The sequence below is a fragment of the Phytophthora parasitica genome (genome assembly GCF_000247585.1).
Source record: "Phytophthora parasitica INRA-310 unplaced genomic scaffold supercont2.4, whole genome shotgun sequence".
NCBI lineage: Eukaryota > Oomycota > Peronosporomycetes > Peronosporales > Peronosporaceae > Phytophthora > Phytophthora nicotianae.
The window spans coordinates 341,110-354,562 of NW_008648990.1; the positions used below are offsets into that span (position 1 = coordinate 341,110).

General features: G+C 50.3%; 4 protein-coding genes across 4 annotated transcripts; all 4 read right to left on the reverse strand.

The window, feature by feature from the left end:
* Window positions 1-4: 4 nt before the first annotated feature.
* Window positions 5-3,447, reverse strand: PPTG_03093 (hypothetical protein). The gene is made up of 2 exons (XM_008895772.1): window positions 3,354-3,447; window positions 5-3,240 (listed from the first exon to the last, which is right to left on the reverse strand). The coding sequence occupies exon 2, from the start codon at window positions 3,231-3,233 to the stop codon at window positions 90-92; it is 3,144 nt and encodes a 1,047-aa protein (XP_008894020.1). The 5' UTR covers window positions 3,234-3,240; window positions 3,354-3,447; the 3' UTR covers window positions 5-89.
* An 89-nt stretch (window positions 3,448-3,536) lies between these two features.
* PPTG_03094 (hypothetical protein) lies at window positions 3,537-5,038 on the reverse strand. Its single transcript, XM_008895773.1, has one exon. The coding sequence runs from the start codon at window positions 4,851-4,853 to the stop codon at window positions 3,681-3,683; it is 1,173 nt and encodes a 390-aa protein (XP_008894021.1). The 5' UTR covers window positions 4,854-5,038; the 3' UTR covers window positions 3,537-3,680.
* A 470-nt stretch (window positions 5,039-5,508) lies between these two features.
* On the reverse strand, window positions 5,509-7,205 carry PPTG_03095 (hypothetical protein). The gene has a single exon (XM_008895774.1). The coding sequence runs from the start codon at window positions 6,755-6,757 to the stop codon at window positions 5,660-5,662; it is 1,098 nt and encodes a 365-aa protein (XP_008894022.1). The 5' UTR covers window positions 6,758-7,205; the 3' UTR covers window positions 5,509-5,659.
* A 736-nt stretch (window positions 7,206-7,941) lies between these two features.
* Window positions 7,942-9,004, reverse strand: PPTG_03096 (hypothetical protein; the record flags this gene model as incomplete). The annotated part of the gene is made up of 1 exon (XM_008895775.1): window positions 7,942-9,004. The coding sequence occupies one exon, from the start codon at window positions 9,002-9,004 to the stop codon at window positions 8,006-8,008; it is 999 nt and encodes a 332-aa protein (XP_008894023.1). The 3' UTR covers window positions 7,942-8,005.
* Window positions 9,005-13,453: the final 4,449 nt, after the last annotated feature.

The following is a 13,453-nucleotide window of genomic DNA, read 5'->3' on the forward strand; positions in this document are numbered from 1 at the left end:
AGACCCCAAGCCCACAACAGTTAGGAAATCAAATAGCAACGCGTGAGTGTTCAGACTTTTTTTTTCTATTCGCAAGTAGGTCAAATATGTCAAAAGCCTTCGTGTGGCTGGGGCATGGGCATCGGTACAGGTGACAGAGGATGAGGAGTCTGCAAGAACGGCACCTCCAGCACGTGCTCATTGACGATCGACATGATGCGTTCCACAGCGTCCTCCGTGTCTTCAGAGCTCTCCTCTGTTGCGTTCTGGTGTTGGATAGCGCCGTCCATTAGCAAGACATACGCACGCACGAATTGCTGTCGAATGTACTTGTCACGAGAGCCTTTGAGCACGTGAGCCACGTCGTAGCCCACTTCGAACGGATCTTCGATACTCAATCGCGTCGTAAAGCGCCATTGACACGAGTGTCGCTTCTCGTCTTTAGTCACACTACCGGCATCAGGACGACGAACACTCACAACATCTCGCGTGGCGTCGAACTGTAGTCCATAGTAGCGAAGGAAGCCCAGCAGTAACTCGCCTACCGTCTGAGTATTCCGCGAACAGTATTTACGCAATATAGCCAGCTTCTCATTGGGTTCTTGGAACGCGAACGGGTCGTAGAAGTACGTTTCGATGCCGCTGTGACCGTCGGACGGATCCAACTCGTCGCTAGGACCACGACACAACACGCTCGGAAGCTTTTCACTTGGCAAATCCGGCCAGTTCGGAGGCAACGCCTGCAATACAGGCACCACAGGGGGATCTTGACGCTGGAGGAAGTGGATAAGCAACAGCAAATAGCCGTAAGACGAGAGCGTGCCCTCGGCGGCACAATTCATACGCCTCTGCTTGACGAATCGCTTGATCACGTACGCTAGCATGCGCACTCGAGGGTCAGCACTGGCGTACGCGCGAAGCAGCGACGTGTTGCGTTGAGCCAACCGGTTCTCCACGCACAAGTCGCACTCGATGCCAGAGGCACGCGACACGAACATGACGATCGGGATACGCGCAGTCAGACGTGTCGTGTCCACAGAAGTGAAGAGATCCGGTCGAGCTTCCAAGCGCGCGACGACTTCCATCAACATACGCTGCTTCTCCTCCACTGTGGGCGTCGCAGCTTCCGGTAGTACTAAACACATGTCCATATCGCTGTGCTCGTTGCCAAACTCGTTGGCTGAAGACCCGAAAACATCCAACTCGCACGTGAACGACAGCTTGGAGATAACCTCAGCATGTAGTTGATCATAGATCGACTGGCGCGACGCTCGGAACGCCGTGCGGTCAGGCATGAGCACGGCAGCTTCTCGTTCCACCCACTGAGTCAACGCTCGCGTCACGAACGCTGAAGAGTGGAGCATCTCGCCCTCTCCGTCTTCTGAGCCTGAAGCAGCGATCTCAATCGGTGCAAACCCGAAATGTTCAAGCCAGAAGGCACAGCGATCAGCATCATTAGCGAAGTAGAGGCCGCTGACTTGACAGAAGCGTTCGCGTTGAATCCGCGCAATGTCAGCAAGTTGATCGTCTGCTATCAGCTCCCGAACGAACTTGTTGGCTTCAATAGCGTTCAGTACATTGCGCAGGGTGCCATGGAAAGTCTCCATTGGATGCGGAATCGTCTCGGTGGCTGTAAAAGACCGCGCAATGTCCTCAGCACGACGCTCAAGCAAGCGAAGACACGCCTCCAGTAGATCCCCCAGTAGAGCATGACCATGTAAAAAGACCGTCTCCACTTGATCCACCAATCGCATCAACGCAAGCAACGCACTCAACACTAAACCAGCGTCTCCATCAGCCACACCTTGTTGGAACTTGTCGTGTGTAGCTCGTAACGTGTCGATAAAGTGGCTGTACTCCAGACAAACCTTCAGTCGATTACTGCGCGCAATCGTCACGTTCGAATACGAAACTTTGCCGTGATGATGTGTATCGTGATGATCGTCGTTCGAGTGGCCTTGTCGCTTCCCGTTCTGGTGGCCATGGCCGCTTTTATCTTCGAAAACACGGAACTCGAACTCTCCCGGAGAACGCGGCGCTCGGAACGTGATCCGAGTGTTCAGGAATCTGTAGTTTCGGTGTAGTTTGTTCTCGAAAAGGACCTGTTTCACGAAGATCGGCTTGTCATTTGTAGGTTGTCCTAGACGGAAGAGACCCACAAGAAGCACACGTCCAACGAGGCATTCCTCCGCTAAGAGAGAGACCTGCACCTTGATGTTATCGTTGGGCTTGGTAACTTCAGGCGACACGTGGATGGAATTGCTCTGACCTCCAGATAACGAACTTGGCGCTGAATTATCACGATATAACTGGGGAGATTTGGCTGGAGAGCGACGTGTACGTGACGGCGTGGAACTTCTCGAGTGTGGGCCTCGGGGAGGTGACATGGTAGGTGCGAGACCTCCATGGCCGGAATTATTACTCGGACTGGACGCTGGGAAGCCTGGGAAGCCCCCTAATACAGGTGACTGACTTGGAATATTCCCACTCGGAGGGAAGAGATCACGACCCCCTAAGTTAGAATTATTCCCATTGAGAAGACCCAATAACTCACTTCCAGACTGTGCCAGAGGTTGACTTTGATGTTGGGGAGGCTGAAATAGCAATCGATCGCTCGGAGGCTTCGGGTGTTGATACAGTGCAGCCATCTGAGCGTTCATTTGGTCCCTAAGTGACGCTGAAGACGGCGATGCGGACGAGAGACTCGCTGAGTGATCGCCCCACCCATTGCCTCCCAATACTCCACGTTCATTGCCGAGCATTCCGCCGCCCAAGTCCAGATTAAGCATCGCATCCGAGAGATCGAACCCGCGTCTGTCCGAGACGGATTGTCCCATTGTTGCACCTCCAAGACTTGATGGACCTAGACGAAAGTCGTCTCTATTCTGTTGTCCCAGTTCCACGCCCCCTAGAGAGGCTAGAGAGCTTACACCGGAGCCCATACGTAACTCTTGTTGCTGGTGGAGCTGCTGTTGATGCTGTAGATGGTACAACGCACCTCCGCCCTCATTAAGACCGGAAGATGGCGGAGGAGGCGGTGCCATGGGAAGCGGCGGCTGCAGGTCCAAGTTGAGACCCATGGAGCCACCAGACGACGGCGCTAGACCCAGGCCGAGCCCGCCCATTTCTAGACTGCTGTCGCCGAGGAAGGAGTCATGGCTGAAGGCACCGAGACTCTGGAAACCTGCTGTGTCCGACTCGAAGCGCCCACCACTGAATTTGGGTGAGCGTGGCGGCTGAGGCCACGCAGCCATTGGGGCACTACGAATAGGACATAGTAAAATCAGTGTAGCACAGTCAGTATGATGTAGATTCGGGGTGGAACTGGATGGTTAGAAAGAGCACACAGCGGCGCACACATTAGAAACACGTACGGCGGTCAGAAGCGAAGGGGGAGAGAGAGATTCACACGCGGAAATGGCAGCGTCCTGCCGGCAGACAAAGAGCGTTTGGATATGACGTGCGCCTACTTAAAAGGGGGTGGTGTGTCGAACACCATATTTTGGTGGTGCACATATTGAACTGTTGCTGACTTAGAAAAGCGACGAACACCGAGATCAAGTGTTGAAGTGGTAAACGGAACGTATCCGAAAACTTTTGAATTGTTTAAAGTGAAGCTACCAGTAAATGCAAGTTTCAGTCGTGTTGGATGCTACAACAAACAAATTTGCTGTGTGTTACAGCAGCTCGAGTTCGCATATTTACAACGAGATCGCCATGAGCAGCCCAGTGGTGAGAGCCATTCCAACAACGTAGAATTTAGTCGAAGCGACCGCATCACTAGTCTGTTCGCTCGTCCTTATAGCATCGGACGAGGAAGCCGTAGTGCTCGAGCTAGGAGCACTCGTTGTAGTCGATGTGGAGCTCGAGCTTGGGGTGCTTGTCGAAGTGGTGGACGTGCTGGTTGTCGAGGAGCAAGCGCTGCTGGACACACAGCCAGGCTCACGGGACGGAATGCTCACTTCGTCGCATGATGCAGTACCCGTGGATGTGTACTTGGACGAGGCATTGGGCAGAGAGATCCTGCTACGGTCCTGGCCGTCATAGTTTCTGGCCTTAACTTCAGTAGCTGAAATACAGATCGTGCCCGAATTCTCAGCGTCCAAGTCCAGATCATCCACCGTAAGAGACGAAGTGAGCACATTGATGCTCGATCTGTCGTGTGCCTGGAACTGACCATCCTCGCGAAGTGTGATGCTGTCTGTACTCAACTGGAGCGTGGCGCTGTCTGAAAGCTCCAGCTTGAGATCCTGCAGACTCATGGGCGAGCTTGACACGTACACGACGCTCGAGTGTTTTGCCTTGATCTGAACTTCCTTGTTCGTGTTACTGGCGAACAGTACACCGTCTTCGATCACAACCTCCGCGGTCGACTCGATCTCAACGTCGTCCACGATGTTACTCGTAGCCAGGAAGATCTCCGTCAACAAGTACCCAGTGGAGCTGTTGCTGCGACCGTCGTACTTGACTTCAAGCTCTTCATCGTCGTCATTGGAGCTCACTTTCACCGTATCAACCACGCTCTGCGAGTCTCCCGAAACGTTGACGTAGCCCAGCACACCAGCCGGCAGATTGCTGCTGTAGCTGATGAAAACGCGGCCCGGAAGCTGCAACTTGATCGAGTCGATCTTGTCCCCATCATCCGAACTGTCGTCTGAGTCATCGTCGTCGTTATCGTCGTTATCACCGTCGTTGTGGGAGTTTGTGGCGGTCAGTGTCCATTGCTTGACGAAGTTGACGTTCTCCGTGCTCGAGTCGACACTCTCCGTCGAGGCGGACGACACAGAGAAGTCGGAGTCGGCGCCGATACGGGTCAAGGTTGCGACCAACACGAAAAGCAGGAATGCGAGTGGTAGACGTGCGATGGAAACCATTGTCGGTTAAAAGAACGAGGTTGGTCTACTAGTTGGCTGATTACCAGTAGATGGAATTTTGAATAATGAGGAAGGAGACTTGCAGTGCTGTCGGGGACATCTTGTCGCAACGAAGGGGGTATTCCCCATGAAGATCGTTCAGGTATCACATTTATTTTTATTGAGACAGACAGTCGTGCGGTCCTGTTTGGCTTGTGTGGAGGGATTCGATCAGTGAAATCCATTGCAGGAAACCAAGACGGACAGAGACTTGTCAGGCGATGCCAATTTTTTCGCTAGTTGATTCTCGGCATGCACACGAACTCCAACGGGCAGTCTCAGCCACCAAGCAGCAATAACCTGATTCGATCGTAAGCAGAGTCGCACGTGACTAAGCTCGTTCACACTTGTGCACTTTGGGTTCATTTTCATAGCTGCCACACGATACACGATGTTGATCTTTCCTCTTCAACTTGGCCTCTCCGACTGGACACGAATGATTCCAAGGCAGCGATTTAGAGTTAGACTACGACACCTTTGTGTTAGCTGTAAGTATAGATCGAGCTAGCCGTAGCCACTGCCTATCGATGAGACCAACCCTTGCAGTAGATTTTCTTTGCTGGTCGAAATTTTTTCGTGTAGGAATTCGAGCACCGAAGTCTGAAGCAAAGTAGAAAGTATCAAAAGTGATTAAGTGCAGTAATATTGGAGTCAACGATGGTTATCTAACTCCTGCTGCTAGAACTGGAGCGTGCAGAAGTCTAGCACTTCTGCGGCTCAATAAAAGGAAAAATTCAGATTCCAGATCATACGGAATCGCCCAACGTCTACAGCAGGATCGCCGTGGCCACACCGATCGCAGCGGCAGCCAACGCAGCAAGACGCGGGGCTGAAGACGCATTCGTGTCGTCACTGGCGTCGTCATCGTTAGCCGTCGCCGGCGCAGTCGTGGTAGTTGTCGTGCCGACCGTGCCCGTGGTGCCGGAGCTCGACGAACCCGCGCAAGCGCTTGACACGCACGCCGGCTCGCGAGCAGGAACAGTTGACTCATCACACGTGGCGGTGCCCGTGGACGTGTACTTGCTGGAGGCGTTGGGCATGGAGATACGGCTGGCGTCCCGGCCTTCGTAGTTGGTGGCCGTGACCGTCTGTGCGCTGATGCAGATAGTGCCGGTGTTCTGCGCTTCTAGCTCAAGGGTGGCCGCCTCGACTGACGAAGCCAGCAACGCGACACCGGCCGAACCCTGCGCGTCGATCTGCACCTCCTCGGAGGCCGCCACGCTCTCGACGTTGAACTGAAGACTGGCAGTGCCCGCGGCATCTAGCTGCAGCTGACGCACGCTCACGGCCGTGCTGGCCGCCGACACGTACACGGCACTGGACCCGCTCGCCTCGACCTGCAGCTCCGCCGTGGTACTGCTCGACACCAGGACGCCGTCCTCGACGACCACCTGAGCCGATCGCTGGCTCTTGACGTCCGTCACAATGCCGCTCGAAGCCAGGAAGATCTCGGTGAGCAGGTAGCCACTGAGCGTGGTGGACGTGCTGTTTCCGATACGGACGTTCAGCTCTCCGTCCGTGTCGTTGGTATCATCGTTGTCATTGTCATCGTTGTCATTAGTGTCGTCGTTGCTGACCGTGACGGCGTCCACCACCGTCTGCGAGTCGCCCGACACGTTCACGTATCCGAGCACGCCGCTCGGCAGGCCGCTGACGTAGCTCACGTACACGCGACCGGCGAGATCCAGGTCGATGGAGTCGATGTTGTCGCCGTTGGTGGCAGAGTTGAGCGTCCACTGCTTAACGAAGCTCACGTGCTCCGTGCTGGAGGTGGTGGCCTCGGTGGTGCCAGAGGTGACGGTGAACTCAGCGGTGGAGTGAGCGGCCATGGAAGCCGCGACTAGGAGAAGAGCTTGGAGGTTCATGGTATATGAGGAGGTTAATACTGGTCAAGCTGGAGGACTTGCTGGCTAGCTGTCGAGTTTAAGAATGAGGATCGCTACGCCCGACAACGGATAACGCCGTGGCCGCGAGGAGTAAACAGCCGTCAGACAGGAGCAGAGCCAATATGTCGCGCACAGTATCCTCGTGCCGAAGGAACCCCCGAGACGCTTCTCTGCTCTGCTGTGCACAATGCATTGCTGCGACAGCCGCCACCACCAGTGGTGGAAAATAGGTCCGCGGCTTTCCCAGGTCGGTGCAGCTGAGATTGCCGTGGCAAAGCGAAAGCGAGTGGAAATCTAGAGATTCAGCTTCCCGAGGCGAGACTACGGTGCTGTAATTCCAGCCATGCTTCTCTATCTTACCGTAGTGTTCACGCGCAATGTTGCCAGCATGGCATGGCAAACTCGACAAAACGTATGGACCATTACGCCACCAAGTGATCCTTATCAGATGTTTGCGACAAACTGTACGCAATTAATTTGTTGAACTTGAAGATTATTTTTTTTCTGTATGAATAGGTACACTTCGGTCTCTGTCCTGCGGTCATGAAAGCTTCGCTGCACCAAGGAATTAGGCGAAAATGGATATTCTCGTGGTAACTATGTACTAGACTAATACAATTAGTCGAGGAATCGTAGATACCCGATCGTGTTCATTATCTCTACAACTTTGAATCAAGCACTCGTTGGACAGGTCGCCACCACCACGAGATGGAGGGAGCTACGCACCTGCATCTCCAACTACATGTAGTATTACATTATCTGTGCCTTGGAAGCCCGCACTACGAGCTAAAAAGCCACAGGTGCACGAAATCGTGTCCACGAGTCCATGGCAGGCATCCAGCAGTTCCAACTAAAGATATATCGCAAGACTTCTAGCTACCGCATAAATGTGATGGGTATATGCAGTGTATTACTACGTAATACTTATCTCTTAAGAAATCTCAAAAAGTCTAAACCCCCGCCAGGTCGAGACTACATTTACTACGTAGTACAAGTACTGTACTACGCATATCGTAGCTTGAAGTACCACGTTGAAGACGACGTATCTGCACTCAAAAATGAGCAACAGATATGTACAAATACCACTTGTACACGGCATGTACATGCAACGTTATTAATTTTGCTCCCGGAAGCAACAATAGCACTGCCAAGGTGTGAAGTATAACCGGTTTAACATCATGCTTAACCTTAAAGAAAGAAAAGATGCTATCAATTTCCTATTGGGAATTAGTCCTCCGTCTCGTTGTCGTCATCGAGGTCGTCGTTGTCCTCGCCAGTCAGGATATTGGTAAGTCCAGCAACCACGCCGGTGACTTTACCAGCCTTGCGGGCAGGCAACGCCGCCTCCTCACAAGCTTCAGTGCCGGCAGCACCGTACGTTTTGGCAGCGTTGGGCATGGAGATCTGGTCCTTGCCCTTAAGGGTGGGCGTCTTTGCCGTCACCTCCTTTGCGGAAATGCAAATGGAACTCGAAATGTCCGCTTTTAGCTCCAGCGTGGAGGTCTGGACGGTGGATGAAAGCACTGTAATGCTCGAAGTGCTTTTCGACTCCATCTTCAGTTCAGTACGAGCGGCCACGCTCTTCACGTTATAGTCAATGCTCGCCTTGCCTGTCGTCTCCAAGCTGAGCTCTTTCACGCTCACGTCGGTCTTGGGGTCTGAGACGTACACGGCACTCGAACCGGTTGCGTCAATCTGCAGCTCAGTGCGTTTGCCCTTCACCGCTAGCACACCGTTCTCGACGACAACTTGAGCCGATCGCTGGCTCTTCAGCTTCGTCACGGCATTGGGGGAAGCCAGGAAGATCTCAGTGAGCAAATAACCACTGGTAGCCGTGGGGCCAAGCCAGACGTTGAGCTCTCCTCCGTCGCTATCGATGTCCAGCAAGTCGTTCATATCATTTTCAATGTCATTAAGGACATCCTTGCTAACGGTCACCGCATTGACGACAGCGCGCGAGTCACCCGACACGTTCACGTATCCAATGACGTCGGCCGGGAGACCGTCGACGTAGCTCACAAACGCGTTACCAGCAAGACTAAGATCGATCGAGTCGATAAAGTCCGTGTTAGTTCCGGCGCTCAGAGTCCACTGCTTGACGTAGTTCACGTGCTTTGATGTGGCGGCCTTCACAGTGCGGTCCGGGGTGATTTTAAAGTCAGCGTTAGCATGAGCAGCCAGCGAGGCACCGGCGACGAGGAGCGCGGAGAAACTGCTAAGCTTCATGGTGTTGGAGAGTCGGAAAGGAGGTTGGAGGTCCGGAGACTTGTCGGCTAGCCGTTGATTTCGAGAATGAGCTTCTATGAAGGTTTTGAGATCGTCTGAAGTGTCTTATACAAACACGGACCATGCATCATCGATGCTGCTTTGATACAGCAGTGCTATGCCAAACCTATGGAGGTACAGTACAGTAAACTGCAATCTTGTGCTGTGCTGAAAGGAGAGCAGTGTTTGCTTTGCCGCTGCCTTTCTTGCCCAACCCGAAGCCATCATTGTGGTGGCTCTGGTCTCATTATGAGGCTTTCAATGCCATGTGTCATGTTGCAGTTTCACAAGATGTGTTGCTGCTAGAGCGACAGAATCTTAGATTCGTCTGCTGCGGAAGTAACAGTGACAAAGCCTCTGTATATGAGGCGTTTTGTGTATAGGAGAAAACAGAATGCCTCATTCGGGGTTTTGTTGTGGATTATACTTATTTTCACTGTCGTCTTGAAGCAGATTAAAGATGACTGCAGGGCGAAGCTAAATAGGTGAAGGAGCTCAGTTGATAGCGTTGCTTTTGCCGTGTCGACTCACTACGACCTCAATTTTCGCTTTGCAGTCGTCAGCTGATGAACTCACTCGCACCTTGTCCATTCAGAGTTTACTGTCGTCCAGCAGTTAGCAACTGCATGGAACTAAACACGAAACTTAGAGCTAGTTATGTAGGAGACGTAGGCAATGGGTGCGAAGACTTTGACGACGCGATTGATTGCCCAAGGGAGAGGAAGTGAAAGCGGGGAGTTTGTGCTCACACCATCAGTTAACGCTTGATCTTCATCCATGGTTGCCGCAGAGACAGATACAGTGAAGGAAGGCAAGAAAGCGAGCGGCGTGTTGATATGTCTAGCGCTTTACACAAACACACCAGAAGGGCGAAGCCTTGTTCCCAACTAAACTACAAAAATTGGAGCCAACTGCCGCTATTTCGACCAGTTATGCAACGATAAATTGTACGTCATCACCTGCACAGCACGAACGAAAAATGTATCACAACATTTTCAATGGGCATATCGGGGATTTATCATGTCTTACTTCCGCTGTTGCGATCTGAGTCGGTAACTTACGATAACTTCTCTGCCTCAAGGAAATGTGAGCAACGCCAGTGATAATGAAGAGTTTTACCGACATTAAGTGTCTTTTTAGACCAGTTTTGTATGTTTGTAGACCTCAAGTAAAAGTAAGGAAGTGTTGTGTCGTGTGCGTTTTCCTATTCAGTTCGTGATACATGCATGAGCGGTTTTAGTCTGCGATTCGTTTCTGGATACTTAATTAAAGCTTCGTGTGAAGCTTTAAACCTGTTGCTGCATGGTTAAATGCATGAAATATTTCGTGGGACGTTGGCCTGCAAAACATTTGGCTGCTTGGTTTCGTATTTTCGTAGTTTTTTCTCATGGATTTTCAAACACACTGTGAAGATATTGACGTCTAGTTAGTGAATCGTTCTGAGCTAATGCGTATTTTGATGGCATCGCTTGTTCAGTTAATAAGAAGACTTTTGTTCGCGGGTAATCCAGGTGTACTGCGCGCCCAGAATCATTGTAGAAGGCCAGATATATGCATACCACTGGTACTTTGAAGTGGTGTCATGAACACGGGTCCTTGGTAGCAACACTGAGGAAGGCAATCGAGACGTCATGGGCACCATGATGGAGAAGTTAGAGCAATGAGGTACTGTGTGAGGTACTCTTTCTGCCTTACATATAGACAATTGTATTTAAACCAAATGGTGCCTCAAGAATTGCAGAAACGGATGCCTCAAAAACGAATTTGAGGCATTGAGGCATTGACGCCTTATCCAGAGCAGCATTTGAAATACAGTACCGTCGATAGGGTACATCACGTACCGTACTTGTACTCTGCTCGAACAGCAAGATCCAAACAAATCGAGCATTTTAATCATTGCGTTGCATAGTGCGTGCTAACTTGTACCCCTAGTAATCTTCACTTGTTTTTGGTCGGCAAAGAAGAAAAAGAACCCTCTCGTCGAGCTACCATTCGCTCTCTTGCTCTCAGCAACCAGCTGTAACTTGCTGCAAGGGCAAATACAGACGATCCCCTCGGTAGTCAAAGCGTTTGGAGCTACCAATTTATTCCTGTCTAAAGGTATTCCTATCCACGAATGCACCATAAAAATGGATCCGAGTACCTTCAGTTTGGAACAGTACACAAAATATACGATTAATGTAGCTCGTTACTGGCGATTCACCGTGTTTTGCTCTCCTCACCACACAAAGATACCCTCCTCTCTAGCCCAACCAGTCTACCTCACACTCACCAGTACTCATTGACTGCTGTACAAATATGCTGGTACCATGCTCACATCCCTAGTTTGTCCCAAACACAGCTAGATGCAAGGGGTCACAGAATCTACGGTCTTCCTCTGAATCGTTACAAGCAACGATATGGATATTGATATGCTGAAAAGCACTGGACTCACTTCCGGTCTTGCGGTTGGCCACCAAATCGCGGCACGAGGCCTGCGCCAGTCTACACCCGACCAGGTACTTGCCAGTTGGGTTTCGTGGAGTGAAGATGGTGTTGCCGTCACAGGTGTGCAACTAGAGTGAAGGTTGAGCACTTCTCCGTGATCTTAAAGCTCGAATCACGTTCAAAGTAGTTAAAAGATCTTCATCAGGTCAACATTCGGATCGTGGCAGCAACAATGCTCTTGTGCAGTTATGGCTTTTTCCATAGTTAAGCACCCCAGAATAGGAGTATTTGACTTCAAATGTTTTCCATTTTACGATTGAGGGGTGAGAGGGAATAATATCTTGGGTTTGTATGTGACTGGTCAACGGGATCTAATTTATTGCTGTTGAGGGAGTATTCTACTTCTAGGGATTACTACCGAGGGGATTGTCTATAGGTTCAATTGAGGCAAATCCAAGAATCAGATTCTGTTGGAGGGTTGCCAATTTGGCTGCCATCCAATCCAAGCATCAGAATCTGTGGGAGGGTTGCCAGTTGCCAAAGTTGCAAGTTGCCACTTTGGCAATACCAAACACCAGCGCTGTTACACCGCTGAGCATCATTTCCCCACTGAAAAACTACGGAATATCATGGTGCAGACAACGCCACATTTATTCGACACCTGTGAATACCATCCTACTTTGTAAAAGTACAAGAATTACCCGTCCATATCACAAAGTTCCGTCATAAACCACGCGCAAATGGTCACAATGCACACGTAATAACAGAAAAGCACGAAAAAGTCTGATGGTAGGTTCTGATTGGCTGCTCATTTGAGATTGTAACTTGCACGGCTTTGCCAGTCGGATTTTTGTGTCTGTCGAATAAATGTGTCGTTGTCTGTACTTAAGTACGAGATTACACGTACGGAAATCTGCAATAAGCAATTATTTGGGACTATGTGTAGTAAGAAGTGTAATTAGCCTGGGCTCCTAATTAGTCTGGATACACAACTAGTCTGGCCCAGATTAGCTGTGTTCGTTCGTCTTGAAAACCCGGTTTCCAGTTAGTCTGGTCCAGACTAATTACACTTCTTACTGTAATGATTTAATTTTAGCTTGTCCGACTTGTTTGTCGCCATTCATTATCTGACAAAAACGTAGGGTAAATTTACAACGGTAGATGCAATACTGTTGGGTGAAAGTGTGTTGTTGTTGCTGAGCTGCTACTTGTGTGATTGTTTCTGAAGTTGTCTTTGCGTTCGCTTCTCGGACAAGTCGAACTATGGTAGTCGCTGAGAGCTATTCAAGACGGGGCTTAGAGGCTTGCAAAAAGGTGGCCAGGATCCCTTCGGCCCGTTGCCTTCTTGATTGATCTTTGACTTGTCTATGATGCAACCAACGCTGTTACCGTAACAGCTAAAATGTTCAGAGGGAATAAATTATCCGTCTTGGCGAAGTAAGGTGTCTTTGCAGAGGCGTTGGTAGAGAGAATACGGAAGTAGGGTCTTTACCGAGTCACGCAAAGCTCCAGGTTGATCTTTTGTTGCCTGTACTCTCTTCAACCTGGAAAAACAATATTGTCAGTTTTATACAGGCGTCAGGTAAACCAACCCCTTATCTTGATAAAAGTATTTTATTGCGCTAAGAAACACACTTAACGTGATCACTCCCACTGTTTTCCTCTTTTTAGGAAGGAATGTTACAAAATCAAATGCGGTAAAGCGTCAAGGTCAATTCGTCCATCTGTATCACAGTAGTTATTAAAAGCTGTACATTTATCTGGTTGGCTGGAAAGGCAGATGAGATTCATTCGGTTTTTATGTGTACTGGTGCTGATTATGAGGTGATGAGCGAAAAAATTGCCGGTATTTTTGCTACTTTCTTGAAAATTACGCCATGCGACAGACGTTTCGATTCTTCTTGTATTGACCTACATGAATTCCTGTAATTATTGGATAAAATACCCGAACAATTATTTCTCGGAAAATAAAATATCAATTGC

Coding starts and splice junctions, on each gene's coding strand:
- PPTG_03093 (XM_008895772.1), bottom strand. CDS start 3,233: ATGGCTGCGTGGCCTCAGCCGCCACGCTCACCCAAATTCAGTGGTGGG.
- PPTG_03094 (XM_008895773.1), bottom strand. CDS start 4,853: ATGGTTTCCATCGCACGTCTACCACTCGCATTCCTGCTTTTCGTGTTG.
- PPTG_03095 (XM_008895774.1), bottom strand. CDS start 6,757: ATGAACCTCCAAGCTCTTCTCCTAGTCGCGGCTTCCATGGCCGCTCAC.